Source organism: Malaclemys terrapin, chromosome 6 (genome assembly GCF_027887155.1).
Source record: "Malaclemys terrapin pileata isolate rMalTer1 chromosome 6, rMalTer1.hap1, whole genome shotgun sequence".
NCBI classification, from domain to species: domain Eukaryota; kingdom Metazoa; phylum Chordata; order Testudines; family Emydidae; genus Malaclemys; species Malaclemys terrapin.
Genome location: NC_071510.1, coordinates 110,673,070 through 110,690,805, shown reverse-complemented (window position 1 = coordinate 110,690,805; position 17,736 = coordinate 110,673,070). Strand labels below are relative to the sequence as shown.

At 42.9% G+C, this 17,736-nt stretch overlaps 1 protein-coding gene across 2 annotated transcripts in view; it reads right to left on the bottom strand.

The window, feature by feature from the left end:
• The window catches only part of ADAMTS12 (ADAM metallopeptidase with thrombospondin type 1 motif 12), a 284,930-nt gene that overhangs the window by 105,321 nt on the left and 161,873 nt on the right, over positions 1–17,736 (bottom strand). Inside the window, exons 10-12 of one of the 2 annotated variants that reach the window (XM_054033253.1) lie at positions 16,627–16,719; positions 9,862–10,007; positions 8,592–8,761 (exon numbers count right to left, since the gene is read on the bottom strand). In XM_054033253.1, the coding sequence (XP_053889228.1) occupies positions 8,592–8,761; positions 9,862–10,007; positions 16,627–16,719 (409 nt within the window). The remainder of the gene's footprint in view (positions 1–8,591; positions 8,762–9,861; positions 10,008–16,626; positions 16,720–17,736) is intronic. The other variant, XM_054033254.1, reaches the window with a different exon arrangement.

Below are 17,736 nucleotides of genomic sequence, written 5' to 3'. Positions count from 1 at the left end.
TCTCCAATATATGAGAGGAGGATAAACAGACAGTTGAGCCCATCACTGTCACGGACTGATTAAATATAATGTATCCATATAGGATTATTTCTCTTTCTAGCCTTTATTCCATAAACTCAGAGTAGGCCTCACATTGAAATACTGTTCTCCAAGAAACTAGCAGATTTAGATAAGCCAAACTGTACTCCCCCGAAGAAAATAAATTAATAAAGTAAGCAAGCCGAGTATCTCTCCCTTATCAAGCTCGGTAGATTTAATAACATAAGGATAAACATTTTATCCTGGTTTAATTACCTCTGTCACAGCGGCACCAGTCTGCCAGTTTCAAAGAGAATTGTCTGTGGAAAATGAATAAGGCTTTTTTAGCTTATTGTTTTCCTTCAGTGCAAGGTCGACTATTTCTATATTTGTACTTCTTTTTTATATAATGCTGGAGAAACTCTAACTACATGTCCAGTATTAAGAGAAATGATCTCTGCTGGGTTTTGCATCTCTCTTCAAATCTTGGAATCATCTGAACGCTGAACTGAAGGTGGAATTGGATGAATTTTCTCACAAAGATGAAGGCATAAGACTAGTGAACAATCTAACAGGTAGGCAACTATATGCTCCTTCAGTGTACAGTAATGAACAACCTGATACTTTTCAAATCCCGTCTCTAGGCCCCTTTCTTCCTCATGGCCCATGCCCTCTAACCCTCTCAGCAAAACACTTGGGCCACAATTTTCAGACTAGAATTCCTAACGTTAGTCATCTGCTATGGTGTCGAACCCCCACAAACCCAGTGAAGTAAATGAGAGCTAGTGCAGCTTAGTGCCTTTTAAAATCAGGTTATTGTGGTTTCTGTTCCTAATTATGGATTTGGGGGCCTAATTTTAGGCCTAAAATCCTCTTTCCAGGCCTATTCAGTTGGCTCCAGGCTCAGTTATTCTTCCTTAAATTTACTCATTACATTTTTTCTCACTTCAGTCTATGTCCAACCAGGGCCGGTGCTACCATTAAGGCAAACTAGGCGGTTGCCTAGGGCGCCAAGATTTGGGGGTGCCAAAAAGCGGTGCCCCCCATTTTTTTTTTATTGCGTTCCTGGGCTGGGCTGCCAGCGGTGCGCTGACACGTGCAGCTCAGACTCCCTCTCCCCGCTCAGCGGCCGCTCCACTTCTCCCGCCTCCCAGGCTTGCGGCGCCAATCAGCTGTTTGGCGCCACAAGCCTGGGAGGGGAGGAGAATTAGAGCGGGGGCGGCGTGCTCGGGGAGGAGGCGGAGCAGAGGTGAGCTGGGGTGGGGAGCTGCCACATGGCTCCCGGGGGGGGGGGGGAGCTGCCGCGGGGGGGGCACCTCAGGGCAGGGGGGGAGGGAGTTGCTGTGGGGAGGGGACATCTCAGGGCAGAAGCGGGGGGGGGGGGGGGGCGCCAGGTGGAAGTTTCGCCTAGGGTGCAAAACTTCCTTGCACCGGCCCTGCGTCCAACTAGAGAGGCTACTGCCACAAAATTAATCTGTATCATACAGTACACACTTACTATACCTGGGTTTGCATTGACAGGTTGGAACTGCGTCTGAAGCATTTCGTTTAAAAGATGCAATTAAAAAAATAAATCATCGCATTATTTTCCTCATCCTTGTCCACATCTGAAGAAATCTAGTTAGTGAGCTTCATATTGTTCAACATCTCCTTTCACTGTAGATCTTATTTATAAATTTACACCCAATAGACACTTCAGTTCAGATCACTTCTAATTGTAAACATTTTAGGCAAAACCCTCCCCCGTTGCACACTGCAGGTGGGGAAGACGACATAGCAGCAAGGAACTGCCTCAGTCACAGCAGCATGGAATAGCAGCAACATTCCTCCACCATGCATGCCCCTTCTGGCCCAGCCCTGGTAGTATGGGGCAAGAAAACTCCATATACCTGGTACTACTACATTCACTAGCTTCCTTCCTGGCTCATGAAGATAGCAGCTGGATTTTGCATTTTGTCCTCCATCCTTTCTTTCTTCAGCTCCCCTTCCTCCCTCTTTCCTGAATGTCCCTCTGCCTCGGATGACCATACATCCCGTTTTGGATGGGATAGTCCATTTTTTAAGCCCTGTCCCAGCTGTCCTGACTTTTTTGGCAAAACTGGGCATTTGTCCCATTTGCATTTGCCAACTGATCATCAGTTGGCAAGAGCAAACTGGACAAATGCCCAGTTTTGCCAAAAAAATGGAGTGTGACCCCTAACAGAGTGCGGAGGAACGTGTGGGGGAAGGGAGGGCAAGCAGCAATGCATGGGAGGGAGGGCTCAGGAGAGCGGCTCGGGCTGCGCCAGCCCCATGCAGGCAGGAGGCAGGGGGTCTTGGGCCAGTCCCACATGCGGGGAGGAAAGGGGGGCCTTGGGCCAGACCCTTGTGGGGTCCCATTTTCCCATTGGTCACCCTGATCTCTGCCCCTTCTTTCCTTTTCCTATTTCCTTCCTCATGTTAACTCCCCTCACTTCCTGCTATTCCCCACACATCCCCCCTCTGTCTCCATCATTCAATTTAAAACATGTGTGTGTTGAGGGGAGAGGGAACTAATATGATTTGGAACCATCAAGTTGTGCATAGTAGCCTTTGTAACCACGGGATCTCATTACCATTGCTCCCCTCCTCTTTTCCCTCTTACTATTTATGTCCGTTTTCTTAACCAGACATAAAATTTGTACCATGGTCTGTTAAACTCTCTCTGGGAAAGCCTACTCTGCTGAAAATAGCAAATAGAGCTGTAGCTACCATTTAAGCTTCAATATTAGACAATGCTGTAGCCTCGGGGTGCCCGGTAGCTGAATCTACCACCACCAAAAAATATTTCTTTCCATTCCTGGAAGGTCTAGAGAAAGGTCCCACAAAATCCACAGACTCTCTGGCAAATGCCGCTGTGGTCTTGGGCTCCAGCAGCTCCCGGGTAGGAGCCTGCAGCATGCATCCTTCCTCCTCAGCAGTCAGGCCAGACTGACATGTGCGACTCTCTTTCATACTGCTGTTTCAATTGGAGCATGCCCAGTAGGGGCGAAGGGGTGGTGGCTTCCTCAGCCCACAGTGTGGTGTTAAGTCCTCCTTGTCAAGCGTGGGGCAAGTACACCCCCTCACAGGCACTTTACAATGTCTCTTTAAGTCCTTACGCTTCTGACACAAGTTAGAGCTTCTGCAATAACCCTTCACTGTCTCAGAGTAGCAGCCGTGTTAGTCTGTATCCGCAAAAAGAACAGGAGTACTTGAGACTAACACATTTATTTGAGCATAAGCTTTCGTGGGCTGCAGCCCACTTCATCGGATGCATGTTGGTTGTTTGCCTAATTTAATAGAGGGGGAGCGTGTCAGGCCACCAGTGCAGAAGCATGCACGTGCACACAGGTGTGTGCATTTTTCTCTCACGTGTGAGCCCCTCTGTGTATGTGCGACCGATGCGGGTGAATAGGCGCGCGCGTGCAACGCTGGGTGGCCATGTGCTCGTGCATGACTGGGGCATGGGTCAGTGTGTAAATGCACATGGGTGTGAGCACCTCTTTGGCTGCCCCCTCCCCTGCATGTGTGACTGCACACACAGGCGCACAAGGGCATTTGCACACTGCCGATGCACAAACACGGGCCAGCAGGGGCCCAGCCTGGCACACACACCGAGTTCGTCTGAAACATATGGGGCAGGTAAAAGTTTCCTTCAGCCTGTCACAAGTTTTCTCTGCTCCTAGATGACCCGCAAATGGCCCATCATGAGCTAACTGGAGCAAATCTCTCCTATACCTCTCAGGCAATTAGGCCTAAATAGAGACTGGGAATGGTTGGGTCATTACACTAATTGAATTCCCCCCCTCCCCCCATGTTAAGTTCTCCTCACACCTTCTATGGGTCATCTCGATTATCACTTCAAAGTTTTTTCTTCTGCTGCTACTGAAAGCTCATCTCAGTTGATTGGCCTCTTACAATTGGTATGCGTACTTCCACCTTTTCATGTTCTCTGTATGTATAAATATCTTCTGTCTGCGTGTTACACTCTATACATCCGAAGAAGTGAGCTGTAGCCCACAAAAGCTTATGCTGAAATAAATTTGTTAGTCTCTAAGGTGCCACAAGTACTCCTGTTCTTTTTGCGGATACAGACTAACACGACTGCTACTTTGAAATCAGGCACAACTATTTGCTTGCAAACTTCACCAGGAAGCTGCCTTTTTCCAGAAGGAGCTTCCCCAAATAATACACCATTTTCCTTCCCCAGGAGGGGTCTGATCCTGTGTAGGAATCCTGGTCTGTTCCAAAGTAATGTCACTTGACTGAGCCGATATAAATTCTTTCTATGTTTCACTTAAACCTGGAACAGTCTCCGGTAGGAAAGAATCCTCAGCTCCTTCCTCAGCTGGCAAGCTGCCATTCTCAACAAACAATAGCTCAGGGGAATTCCCCCCCACCTCCGGCGCACCTCCCTGACAGCAGGCAAAGTAGAGGAATCAGATCCATGCTAGTTATAACATTAACCTGATTGGACATAGTTACAATGTCATTACCTACCAAAATATCAGCAGGTAGCAATTCCTAATACCAACCACAATATCATCCTTAACATTTTCCCACTCCGGTGGATTTTAGCCAGAGGCACAGTCATTGAAAACTCAGCAAAAGTTAGAAGATTTATACTTCTGCCAGGCAATTTATCTTTTATCACAAAACTTTTTTAATCAAAGTAATATGAGATGCAGTATCACGCCACTGAGTACATTCAACCCCATTTACTTTTACACGCTTAATGAACTGTTCACTATCATCCCACGACTCAGTTCTAATATAATTTATGAGGCCATTTTCCTCTCCCACAATTTCCTCTGTGGCTAATGTGGTAGCATTAACACTTACATTGGTAGCAGTGAAACCCATGAAAGGGGTTGCAGGTGCAGGTTGTGAGGTGGTTTTAAGCCTTGAGCAATTTGACTTTATATGGCTAGGGATCCCACCTTCATGGCAAACAATTGGCTTCCCCGTAAGGTAAGAGGTTTTAAAATCTGGGCTCCCTGGAGATTTTTTTAACACAGTTGGGATTAGGTTTATTCTTAAATCCTTCCTTCCTTGTAAACTGGAGATTGCACCCCTCTCGAGCACTTGACTCAACATACTCATCCGCAATTTCTGCGGCCATCAAAACCGTGGAAGGTTTTTTGTCACAAATGGCTGCTTTGACATCATTGGTGACCACCCATAATAACTACTATTGCATCACCAAATGCAACAGCTTATCAAAGCTGCCATCAGCACCCGCCCCTATTTTTTTACATAACTACACAGTGTATTCCACATGAGTTATATTGTCAGACTTTTTAAGATTCCTCAACTTTAAGCAATAAGTCTCAGGGGTGATTTTAAACCTTTTCAATACAGCATGCTGTGTCATGGGGTCAAGCAATTCCCTGGCGTATTTGCTTTGCCATCAGTTCTTCAGATGAACTGCAAATTTTTGCTTGCAACTTCTGCGTACGTGCCGTTTGAGGGGTCTTCGGGAATGACATGCAGTGGCTCTTGTTTACAGTTCCTTTGTTATTCCTGAAGAGCTAACATATGGGTGTTTCTCAGACCAACAGCATGTTTAAGTTACAAACATATACAAAATTTCATAACTCCGCACACGTTGATTCACACATTATAACAATATAATAATACTCAGCAGATTATAACTAGACATACTTTGTACAAGATTTATCACAATTTTGTGAAAGTGGTGACCATATTATTTAGGCGGTCACCTTCCCCTTTAGATAGCATCATAGCTGCATGTGAGTCTTCTTGCTCTCAGTGAGGGAGCACCTTTTTCCTGACACTTCCGTCAAAAATGACTGAATCATTTGCAAGTAAAGAAGGAATGAAAAAAAAAGACTGTTTCTCTGATAAGAGAGAAAATTTGTGACTTTTGAAAAACACCTCTAGCGCCTCAGCAGAAGGTGATAGAAACTTGGGATTTGGCAGAGATGTAGTCATAGACGTGCCTTTAATTATTCCATGAAAAACTGAATTTGATTCAGATGAATTATAAGAATTTTTTAAAAAAACATACTTCATGCATGTACACTGGATCATGTTAAACAGTGAAAAATAATTCTCTCCCCAAATTCCACGTGCACTGGCCCTGTATGTCCATTTTCACCAAGTGGGTGATATATCCAGATTCCAGTGAATGTACACATTCTGCATAACAAAATGGAATGGAATTTCAGTTTTCTTACATAGAAAATTGCATAATGTGACCTGTGAATGTATGTAGTTTTTGTGTCAGGCCCTAAGTGCTTTGGATTTATTGTGGTTTGTTTTTATTGACAAACTCTTTCATAAGATACTTAATCACCCTTATTTTCTTTGTTCAAACTGAGGAAACCACTTTGATAATGCTTTCCTGGACTACTGCCTGTTCCAATCTTATCTTCAGTAGTATATTTATTTGATGAGTGTGACACTAGGTGATATTTAAGAAGTTTATTCATAGCTGTCAAGCATTAAACACACAGTAAATTTGATGACAAATGCTACTGGCAGAAAGTAGATCTCAAGTCAAAGCAAAGTGCCAACCTTTGAGCATAACAAAGGGAAGGAGGAGGATCCGGGGAACTACAGGCCAGTCAGCCTCACCTCAGTCCCTGGAAAAATCATGGAGCAGATCCTCAAGGAATCAATTATGAAACACTTAGAGGAGAGGAAAGTGATCAGAAACAGTCAGCATGGATTCACCAAGGGGAAGTCGTGCCTGACTAACCTAATTGCCTTCTATGATGAGATAACTAGCTCTGTGGATGAGGGGAAAGCAGTGGATGTGTTATTCCTTGACTTTAGCAAAGCTTTTGATACAGTCTCCCACAGTATTCTTGCCACCAAGTTAAAGAAGTATGGGCTGGATGAATGGACTGTAAGGTGGATAGAAAGCTTGCTAGATCGTCGGGCTCAACGGGTAGTGATCAATGGCTCCATGTCTAGTTGGCAGCCGGTTTCAAGCGGAGTGCCCCAAGGGTCGGTCCTGGGGCCGGTTTTGTTTAATATCTTTATTAATGATCCGGAGGATGGTGTGAACTGCACTCTCAGCAAGTTTGCAGATGACACTAAACTGGGAGGCGTGGTAGATACACTGGAGGGTAGGGATCGGATACAGAGGGACCTAGACAAATTAGAGGATTGGGCCAAAAAAAACCTGATGAGGTTCAACAAGGACAAGTGCAGAGACCTGCACTTAGGACAGAAGAATCCTATGCACTGCTACAGACTAGGGACCAAATGGCTAGGTAGCAGTTCTGCAGAAAAGGACCATGGGGTTACAGTGGACGAGAAGTTGGATATGAGTCAACAGTGTGCCCTTGTTGCCAAGAAGGATAATGTTTTTTGGGCTGTATAAGTAGGGACATTGCCAGCAGATCGAGGAACGTGATCGTTCCCCTTTATTCGACATTGGTGAGGCCTCATCTGGAGTACTGTGTCCAGTTTTGGGCCCCACACTACAAGAAGGATGTGGAAAAATTGGAAAGAGTCCAGCGGAGGGCAACAAAAATGATTAGGGGTCTGGAGCACATGACTTATGAGGAGAGGCTGAGGGAACTGGGATTGTTTAGTCTCCAGAAGAGAAGAATGAGGGGGGATTTGATAGCTGCTTTCAACTACCTGAAGGGGGGTTCCAAAGAGGATGGAGCTCGGCTGTTCTCAGTGGTGGCAGATGACAGAACAAGGAGCAATGGTCTCAAGTTGCAGTGGGGGAGGTCTTGGTTGGATATTAGGAAACACTATTTCACTAGGAGGGTGGTGAAGCACTGGAATGCATTACCTAGGGAGGTGGTGGAATCTCCTTCCTTGGAGGTTTTTAAGGCCCGGCTTGACAAAGCCCTGGCTGGGATGATTTAGTTGGGAATTGGTCCTGCTTTGAGCAGGGGGTTGGACTAGATGACCTCCTGAGGTCCCTTCTAACCCTGATATTCTATGATTCTATGATTCATAACTTCCCTAAACAGTTTATTGTTCTTAGGTGAAGGAACAAGTAATGTTGGTAATTCTTGCTGGATAGGCTTTTGAAGTCCAGCGCTAACAATAAAGATAGTTCCTGATCACTAATTGCTTTCGAATTTTTCCAATTTCTACCTAGATTTTTTTGCCTGTTCGAACTCCCCAGACCTAGTTCCCCACTTGCAAACTCCCTGCCGGTTGGCACTGTGCAGGAGAGGGTAACTGCACTTGATGGTTGCTGCAGCTGTGGAGTGGTGGAATGAGATGGGCAGGGAGCCTGCCAAGACCATGGACTGCTGCAGCGACAGGACACTGGGAATGAGGTTGCATCTGGGAGTACTGGCCCCTCCTGACCCACTCCCACTGTGTGTGCCACTGGTTTCCACCTGTTTTTAAATTGTTGAGATAAACACTGATTAATTCCTGGGAAAGTAAGCAAACAAACAAACAGAAACGAAAGGCCTTATTTATAGGACCTGAAACTTCAACCAGGACCCATGTGGCTTTCAAAGTGGTATTTTTCTTAGGTAAGTCAAAGACTCATGTTCATTTACTTCCCGTTCCCTTTCACACATTATTTATCTCTAAGTGCTCTGAATTTGACTGTGTTAGCTCCTTACCTGTGTTATAAACTGGAATCCACTGGTAGAATTCATTCTTGTAGGGAACTGTGTCAAATTCACTGCATTGCATCTGACGAAAGGTTGGTGTGTCTCGTCGACATGGGAGAATGTTACACATGCGGTAGCGTTTCCTTTCTCCAGTGCAATACTTTCCTCCAAACTGTGGCCTAGAAGTAAAGTGTGACGTTTTGGGGCTTTAGAGTCTGTATGAAAGTTAGGTGTGTTTTATTTTAAATTAGTACATTCATAACAAGGTGCTGAACACTGAAGTCAATGGGGACTTGACTTCTCAGTCACTTAGGGCAAGTCTACACTTGAAATGCTGCATCAGCACAGCTACACCAATGCAGGTGTGCTGCTGTAGCATGATAATGAATCTGCTCTATGCCAATGGGAGAACTCTCTTCCATCGGAGTAGTTAATTCACTTCCAAGAGGCAGTAGTTTTCCCGCTGACATAACGCTATCTACACGGGGGGGTTGGTCAATATAACTATATAACTCGGGGTGTGGATTTTTCACACCCCAGAGTGACATAGTTATACCAATATATGTCTGCAGTGTAGACCAGACCTTAGGCACTTTGGAAAATGTGACACAGTGTTATTTGTTTAAGACAGTAACATATAGATAGTTCATCATGAGCTCAACCATGTCAGGAGCCGATCACTCCTTGAAGTTAGGCGCCTAACTACCTTGGAGGATCTGGGCCCTAAGTGTTTCCGTCCTTTTTGAAAATGAGACACAGGCATTTTTTAAAAAAAATTGCCCTATACATACCTATTTTACTAGATTCTTAGAATCCATCACCAGGATCTCTGAGACTTCAAATGAAGCTGGTTTAGGATCAAATGTGACTTGTGAGTACTCATCAGCTCTCAGGAATAGGCCACAAATCTTTACCCTCACATAGTTATTGAGGATATTGCAAATTATCCAAAGTAGTATCATTAAAACAATGTTTCTGATGTTTGTATTAATCCTGCAGGTGAAGATTTTCGTCTCTCTTGGGTGGAAGTAATTTCCATGGAAGGTAAGAGACTGAGAAGCAACATGAAAATTGTAAAAGGCAAGGCTGGTGAATTCTAGTCAGGGGTGTTTCTATGGGGAGAAGTGGATTCAATGGTTGTCTTGCTGCAGTAGCTGTTAATAATATGGTGAGAAACAAGTGTCCCTATCCTCACAAATACCCATCAGACCTCTCAAACACCTTGCATTACATAAAAAAGCATTGATAGGGTTGGTGATGAACTGTGCACACAACTTACTCTGGGTTATTGCAGGGTCTTTCTGCGCTTTGAACTCCTGCTCCACATGTCCGTGTGCAATGGGACCAGGAGGACCATGTGCCCCATCCACCATTTATCATTTCTGGATTCTTTCCCACTGTAATGCACTCCGCGTTGAAGCACCACTGAATAATAAAGATAAAGCAAATACAGAGGGTCAGAAAATTATCAATGCAAAAAAAAAAATGCAGACTGATGAACGCTTAAATTAAAACCTAGTCAGCTGTGTGTGCTGAAAGCCATTTAATCAGCTTTGTTGGTCTAAAGATAACCTAGAACAGTGGTTCTCAACCAGGGGTACATGTACCCCTGAGGTAGGGTGACCAGACAGCAAGTGTGAAAAATTGGGACGAGGGTGGGGGGTAATAGGATCCTATATAAGAAAAAGACCAAAAAATCGGGACTGTCCCTATAAAATCAGGACGTCTGGTCACCCTACCCTGAGGGTACATAGTGGTCTTCCAGGGGGTACATCAACGCATTAGATATTTGCCTAGTTTTACAACAAGCTACATAAAAAGCACTAGTGAAGTCAGTACAAACTAAAATTTCATACAGACAATGACTTGTTTATACTTCTCTATATACTATGCACTGAAATGTATGTGTAATATTTATATTCCAATATAAATTTATTTTATAATTATATGATAAAACCAGAAAGTAAGCAATTTTTCAGTAATGGTGTGCTGTGCCACTTTTGTATTTTTATGTCTGATTTTGTAAGCAGGTCATTTTTAAGTGAGGTGAAACTTGGGGTATGCAAGACAAATCAGACTCCCGAAAGGGGTACAATAGTCTGGAAAGGTTGAGAACCACTGACTTAGAAGAGGTAAAATCCCCTCATCCTGTCATAGACTACGTCAAGCAACATTTCCTCAGCAAAATTCTATTGATAACTGTTGGTCATGACTAAACGATTTGGCGGTTCCTTCAGACCTTAAACTCTACGACTCTCAATGTCATTCATATTTTGTATGTATCTATTGCTAGAAACGTAGGCATCTTCCATTTGTATTCTATTGGAGATGGAATGGAAAAGTCCTTCAGTTAGAGACTTATGGTGATAGGTCACTGAAAGGAAGTGTGTGATGAGATGAGATGGGTTCAAATTCAGAGGAGACATAAATGGTGGTGTAAGTTACAAATGATGCACATAAATGTAACATGGCACAGCTAACCAACAGAAGGTGCTGTAGTAGGAAAAGAAAGCAAAAGAGAATATACAAAGTGTAAAATAAAGCAGTTCGTCTCTTCCCACACACAAGGTCAAATTCTGATCTAAATTACACTAGTATAAATCCAGAGTAATCTCATTTAAATTCTGCTTCATCCACTGTACATCCTGCATATAAATAACTGTCATGGGTTTTGGCATACACAGAATAATAAGTAGTAGAACCTATTTATTTAAAGGCTTAGAAAAACGTGTATGATACTATACCATATTATTTAAGAAATAATAAATGATCATGTATTTAAAGACTGTGGTTTAGATTTTCATCAGATGTAAGTCAGCATAATTCCACTGACTTTAACAGCCCTAAGCCAGTTTATGCTATCTGAAGATCTAATCCACTGTATCACAATCCGTAAGCATGAGAGCAGACAGCTCAATTGTGCAAAATTAATATAGTCAACAGTTTTTTATGGACAGAAATGATCTTATACAGGTTTTGTTAGTCCGAGTGTCAGAATCATATAAATAGAGCAGTACTTAACAATTACCCTTTGCAGGTAAAACTAAGTTTTTAATAAAAAGAAGAACAGGAGTACTTGTGGCACCTTAGAGACTAACAAATTTATTAGAGCATAAGCTTTCGTGGACTACAGCCCACTTCTTCGAAGAAGTGGGCTGTAGTCCACGAAAGCTTATGCTCTAATAAATTTGTTAGTCTCTAAGGTGCCACAAGTACTCCTGTTCTTCTTTTTGCGGATACAGACTAACACGGCTGTTACTCTGAAACTTGTAAGTTTTTAATATGTACCATACGTATATTCCCCCAAAAGCATTTTACAAACTTATCCTACGATAATCTATATATTAATTTAATTTCATCTTCCACTGATCGGCAACCACCTCTGAGGTGACATGGAAGAAGAGTACCATATCCAAATGAAATCTCAGGGGGAATTTAGGGGGCACAGGGTAATGACCTGAGCTGGAATTTGGTCATAACACTGTGGTTAACACAATTTTTCTTACAAAAAATGCCATGTTAACTTTAATGACCTCAGTCTTGGCTTTTCTATTCTATTAGGTTCCCATAATTTGCTCATCACTGTATTAGTTGAGCCCCTTCCAGTAGAGCATAAGCAATGTGACTGACATCGATCACATGTTCACTCTTTCGCCCAGCGTTTGCAGCCCATCTCTGCCAGGCTTCAGGGATGCAGAGGAGCCACTGCAGTGCTAGGGTCCAGGTGGTTGGAACCAACAAACTCCCATATACCCACTCCAGGGTGGGAGGAGGAGGAGGAAAAATTACAAGTCACTGCTGTGCAAAATGGAATCAAAATTAACGTTCTATAACAAAATGGTCAGAAGAAATTGAGCTGCTGCCTTCTTTCACTGCTGGAGGCAGAAAATCTGGTGGCCTGAACTGAAGAGCGGGGCTTAATCCCAACTTTGGAGCTCCTCCGAATTCCACAGGTGGGAGGTATTGCCTGAGGTGGTGGTGACTGAGGTGATATTCTGTGCAACAGAATTGACTTGAAATGAAGCAAACATAATTTCTGCTCAATTAAATTATAGCCAATATACAGCCCCTGTAGTTGTTTTATATAAGTAATTAAACAATAGAAAGTACTGTCACTGTATCTTTCAATCTCCTTCTCTCTCTATGAAGATGTCTAGCTAGTTCAGATTCAGTATTTATTCTGATAGCCTTAGTTTCTATTCTACACACCACTAAACTTAGTTGACAACTTGTTCCACGTGTTTACTATACTTTGATTTAAATAATCCAATGAATTCTAGGTTCTTTACAGATCTGAAAGATTTCCCCTGGTGTCCACCATAGAAAGACCACCCCCATCACAATAAACAATATTCTCCTCCCCTCTCCTCAGTAGTGCTTCCCATCCATTTAGACTAGATCCTCAGCCTTCCCATTGAAAGTATCTGCATGAACCCACTATTCCCCCAACCTTTCCTTCTTTTCCCTAGGTCGTTTCCAAATCCCTACTTTTGAAGAAAACCATCTCTCCTGTGGTCACCTGCTCCAATCCACTACTAGTCCAACAATCATTAGCCCTGCACTGATTCATGCTGTTATGCTACACTGACTTAGAGGCATCCTAGAGTGAATTTTGCCACTGGCAATCACCATGCAGCACCAAGGAGCTGAGTCAACATTTGGTTATTTTTCCCTACCAGTGGAGGATTTTGCCCTACAGGGTATTCAGTGGTGCTTTGAAATGTAAACATCCCACCACACTGTTCACCACTTCCTCTGAGAAACTAATCCTCAGCTAAATAACTGAACATCATCTCACTGGTCAGGAAAACTTTCCCTTTCTTTCATTTCATTCCACTCCTCTTAGTTTAAATTGCAGTTTCATTCTATGAGTCTGAACGTTGAACCTCTGAACAAAGGTTTCCTGTTGGACCCATACTGTGAGCTAGATTGTGGTGCCTTGGTGGGGTCCTGCTGCATCAAAACCGTTGACCTGCCTGAACAATAACACCAGCTGGCTCAAAACTGAATATCTTTCATGGAATGTGTTATGAGCAGGGGGACTGTAAACTTTCAGGGCTTGTCTACACATGAAAGTTATTCCAGAATAAGGTAGGTTGCAAAGAATAACTATTTGGGAATAACTGTGTAGACAACCTCTTATGGGCAGTTTGAAGGGGCTGCAGAGGGAATGACCCACTTTGCCACAGAACCACAGCGCACTGACTTGTTCAGGTAATGAGACTTTAGTAATGGAGAGGAAATGGATTTATCTCATGAAATCCCGATTAAGGACATAATCCTGAGAGGATCGGAGCACTCATGACTCCCACTGAAGTGCTTGTCATGTTTTAGGATTGAACCCCCAAACCATTTAATAGCTATGCATTTCAAATCTTCCTTTACAAAACAGCTAGTGCAATAATTACACTAGGGAAATTTCACCAGTATGGAGTCTGAGGGTGGTGCTTCGGGCTCCAGCAATGTGACAAAGTCAGAACAAGACTCAGGGGCCTGACTCCCTTAGCGAGCAGAGGCTGTGGATGGCTTTAAGAAGTACTGAGGTCATACCTTACAGACCCTGTGAACTAGGAAGTTGAGCTCCTGCTGGTTAGCAATAGGCATGGATTGAAAAGAAAGCTATTAGTCCTCTCAGCTGGAAGAAAAACAGTAAAGTAATGATAATAAAAGCAAGCGAGAAAAGGTCAGGGTTTAAGATCAATAACAGAGAAAAATGTTACTATGAGTGAACTCCGTTAAGCAATAGAAAATATGAAAAGCTGGAGGCTGAAAAACTCAGCAAAACAAAGATATGAGACATCTCTCAGGTGCCACTTAGTTTAATCTGGAACAAATGACAAAACCTGTTATGTCACAATTAGGGCTGTCAAGCGATTAATTTAAATATTTTTGGATGTTTTCAACATTTTCAAATATATTGATTTCAATGACAACACAGAATACAAAGTGTACAGTGCTCCCTTTATATTTATTTTATTACAAATATTTGCACTGTAAAAAACAAAAGAAATAGTATATTTCAATTCACCTAATACAAGTACTGTAGTGCAATCTCTTTATAATGAAAGTGCAACTTACAAATGTAGAATTATTGGGGGGGAAGCGATCAAAAATAAAACAATGTAAAACTTTAGAATCTACAAGTCCACTCAGTCCTACTTCAGCCAAATCGCTCAGATAAACTAGTTTGGTTACAATTTGCAGGAGATAATGCTACTCACGTCTTGTTTACAATGTCACCTGAAAGTGAGAACAGGCATTCACATGGCACTGTTGTAGCCGGCATCGCCAGAAATTTACATGCCAGATGCGCAAAAGATTCATGTGTCCCTTCATGCTTCAACCACCATTCCAGAGGACATGCATCCATGCTGATGATGGGTTCTGCTCAATAATGATCCAAAGCAGAGTGGACCGACACGTGTTCATTTTCATCATCTGAGTCAGATGTCACCAGCAGAAGAAGGTTGATTTTCTTTTTTGGTGGTTTGGGTTCTGTAGTTTCGGCATCGGATTGTTGCTCTTTTAAGACATCTGAAAGCATTCTCTACACCTCGTCCCTCTCAGTTTTTGGAAGGCACTTCAGATTCTTAAACTTTGGGTCAAGTGCTGTAGCTATACTTAGAAATCTCACATTGATACCTTCTTTGCATTTTGTCAAATCTGCTGTGAAAGTGTTCTTAAAACGAACATATGCTGGGTCACCATCCATGACTGCTATAACATGAAATATATGGCAGAATGCGGGTAAAACAGGAGACATACAATTCTCCCCCAAGGAGTTCAGTCACAAATTTAATTAACATATTATTTTTTTAATGAGCATCATCAGCATGGAAGCATGTCCTCTGGCATGGTGGTCAAAGCATGAAGGAGCATATGAATGTTTAGCATATCTGGCATGTAGATACCTGGCAATGCCGGCTACAAAAGTGCCATGCATGAACGCCTGTTCTCCCTTTCAGGTGACATTATAAATAAGAAGCAGTCAGAAATATCTCCCGAAATGTAAACAAACTTGTTTGTCTTAGCAATTGGCTGAACAAGAAGTAGGACTGAGTGGACTTGTAAGCTCTAAAGTTTTACTTTGTTTTGTTTTTGAGTGCAGTTATGTAACAAAAAAAACCCCCCTACATTTGTAAGTTACACTTTCATGATAAAGAGATGGCACTACAGTACTTGTATGAGGTGAACTGAAAAATACTATTTCTTTTATCATTTTTACAGTGCAAATATGTGTAATAAAAAAATAATAATATAAAGTGAGCACTGTACACTTTGTATTCTGTGTTGTAATAGAAATCAATATATTTGAAAATGTAGAAAAACATCCCAAAATATTTAATAAATTTCAATTGGGGTTCTATCAGGGCTGGCTCTAGCATTTTTGCTGCCCCAAGCAAAAACAATTTTGGCCGCCCCCTCCCCCCCCCCGTTTTTTTCTTACCCCACCCCTGGCCCCGCCTCAACTCTGCCCCTTCCCCAAATCCCCAGCCCTGTCTCCTCCCCCCAGGCTCTCAAGCCTAGGAGGGAGGGAGGGGGAGATCCCGAGCGGCCGCAGCGTGCGAAACAGCTGATTCGCGCGCCGCTGCTCCCCATCCCTCCCAGGCTCTCAAACCCGGGAGGGAGGGGGAGATCCCAAGCAGCCGCAGTGCACAAGTCAGCTGTTTCGTGCACCGTGGCCGCTCAGGATCTCCCCCTCCCTCCTGGGTTTGAGAGCCTGGGAGGGAGGGCGAGCAGCGGCGCGCGAGCAGCAGCAGCGGAGGTGAGTTAGGGCGGCCGGGGCACATTTTTAGGGGCGGCATGGCTCATGCCAGAATGCCGCCCCTAAAAATATGCCGCCCCAAGCACCAGCTTGTTTTGCTGGTGCCCAAAGCCGGCCCTGGGTTCTATTGTTTAACAGTGCGATTAATCGCAATTAATTTTGTTAATCGCCGTTAATTTTTTGAGTTAATCACGTGAGTTAACTGCGATTAATCGACAGCCCTAGTAACAATTTATATTTTCTGATCTTCATTTTCATACAAGAGAAGCCCATAATCACCTTCTTTTCTCCACATCTAGTTCCATCTGCGGCAGCATCCAGTTTTGAGCGGCAGGAACCTTTCACTGAGCACCAGAGTGTCTGGCAAATATTCTGTAAAAAAGATAACAAACTGCAGCTGCCTTCAGAAGAGTTGAACTCCCAGGCCACGTTTTCACAAGTCATTAACAATTTTTGGATATCTCAATTTGAGATACCTTTTAGGGGCTTGACTTTCAGAGGTCAGGAGGCTTAGACCTTTTTGAAAGCTAGGCCCCTTTAAAGTTATCTCAAAATCAGAAACTCCAAATCTCTAGTCACTGTTTACAATTTTAGCCACAGAACAACTTTAAATTTACTCGTCATTAGTGTGTTGTCATAGATCTGTGCACAAATACAAAACTGTGAATATATTGTGTTCAGCTGACTGAATTCAAGTTCTCTTGAGAGTTTAAAAGTTCTCCCTATTGTCTGAACTGACATACCTCCCAAGCACCCACTGTTCATTGGAAAAATTTCTTTACAAAGCTTGGGGCATATTGCCCATGCAGAAGCAGCCTCAAGAGGGGAAAACGTACCATGGCCACCTGACTGTGTTTTCTCTTCATTAATCATGCTGTTGGAAGTATGTTTGACTTCTCCTTACAAGTGTCTCACCTTATTGACAGAATATTATTGCTGCAGTACCTACAGGCCAAATCCCCAAGTCTTCACTCAGTCTTAATCAGACAAGCACCTATACATTTCAGGGGGCATTCACCTATAAAAAGACTGTTTACAAAATAAATTAGGACCTCAGGATTGGCTGGTAATTCTGTTTTTGGAATTAGGTTTCTCTGCACTATACATTTTTCATTGTTGCCTAATGCCTGTAATTTAGATTTAATCCCATGTACCTCAATTTTCATCCCTTTTTTGTTTTGTTATATTGTAGGTTTTTTTCTTCCTATTGTACATTGAGCAATTTAGTGTGTGTGTATATATATATATTAGTTACAATGTATAAATAACTTTACACACACACACATATATGTTACTATTTAAAATTAAAAATGGGCTTTAAGGGGCAAAATCTGGATGTAGTTCAGGAGTTTAAACCCTCCAAGCATACAAATTTCAAGTAAATCCAGA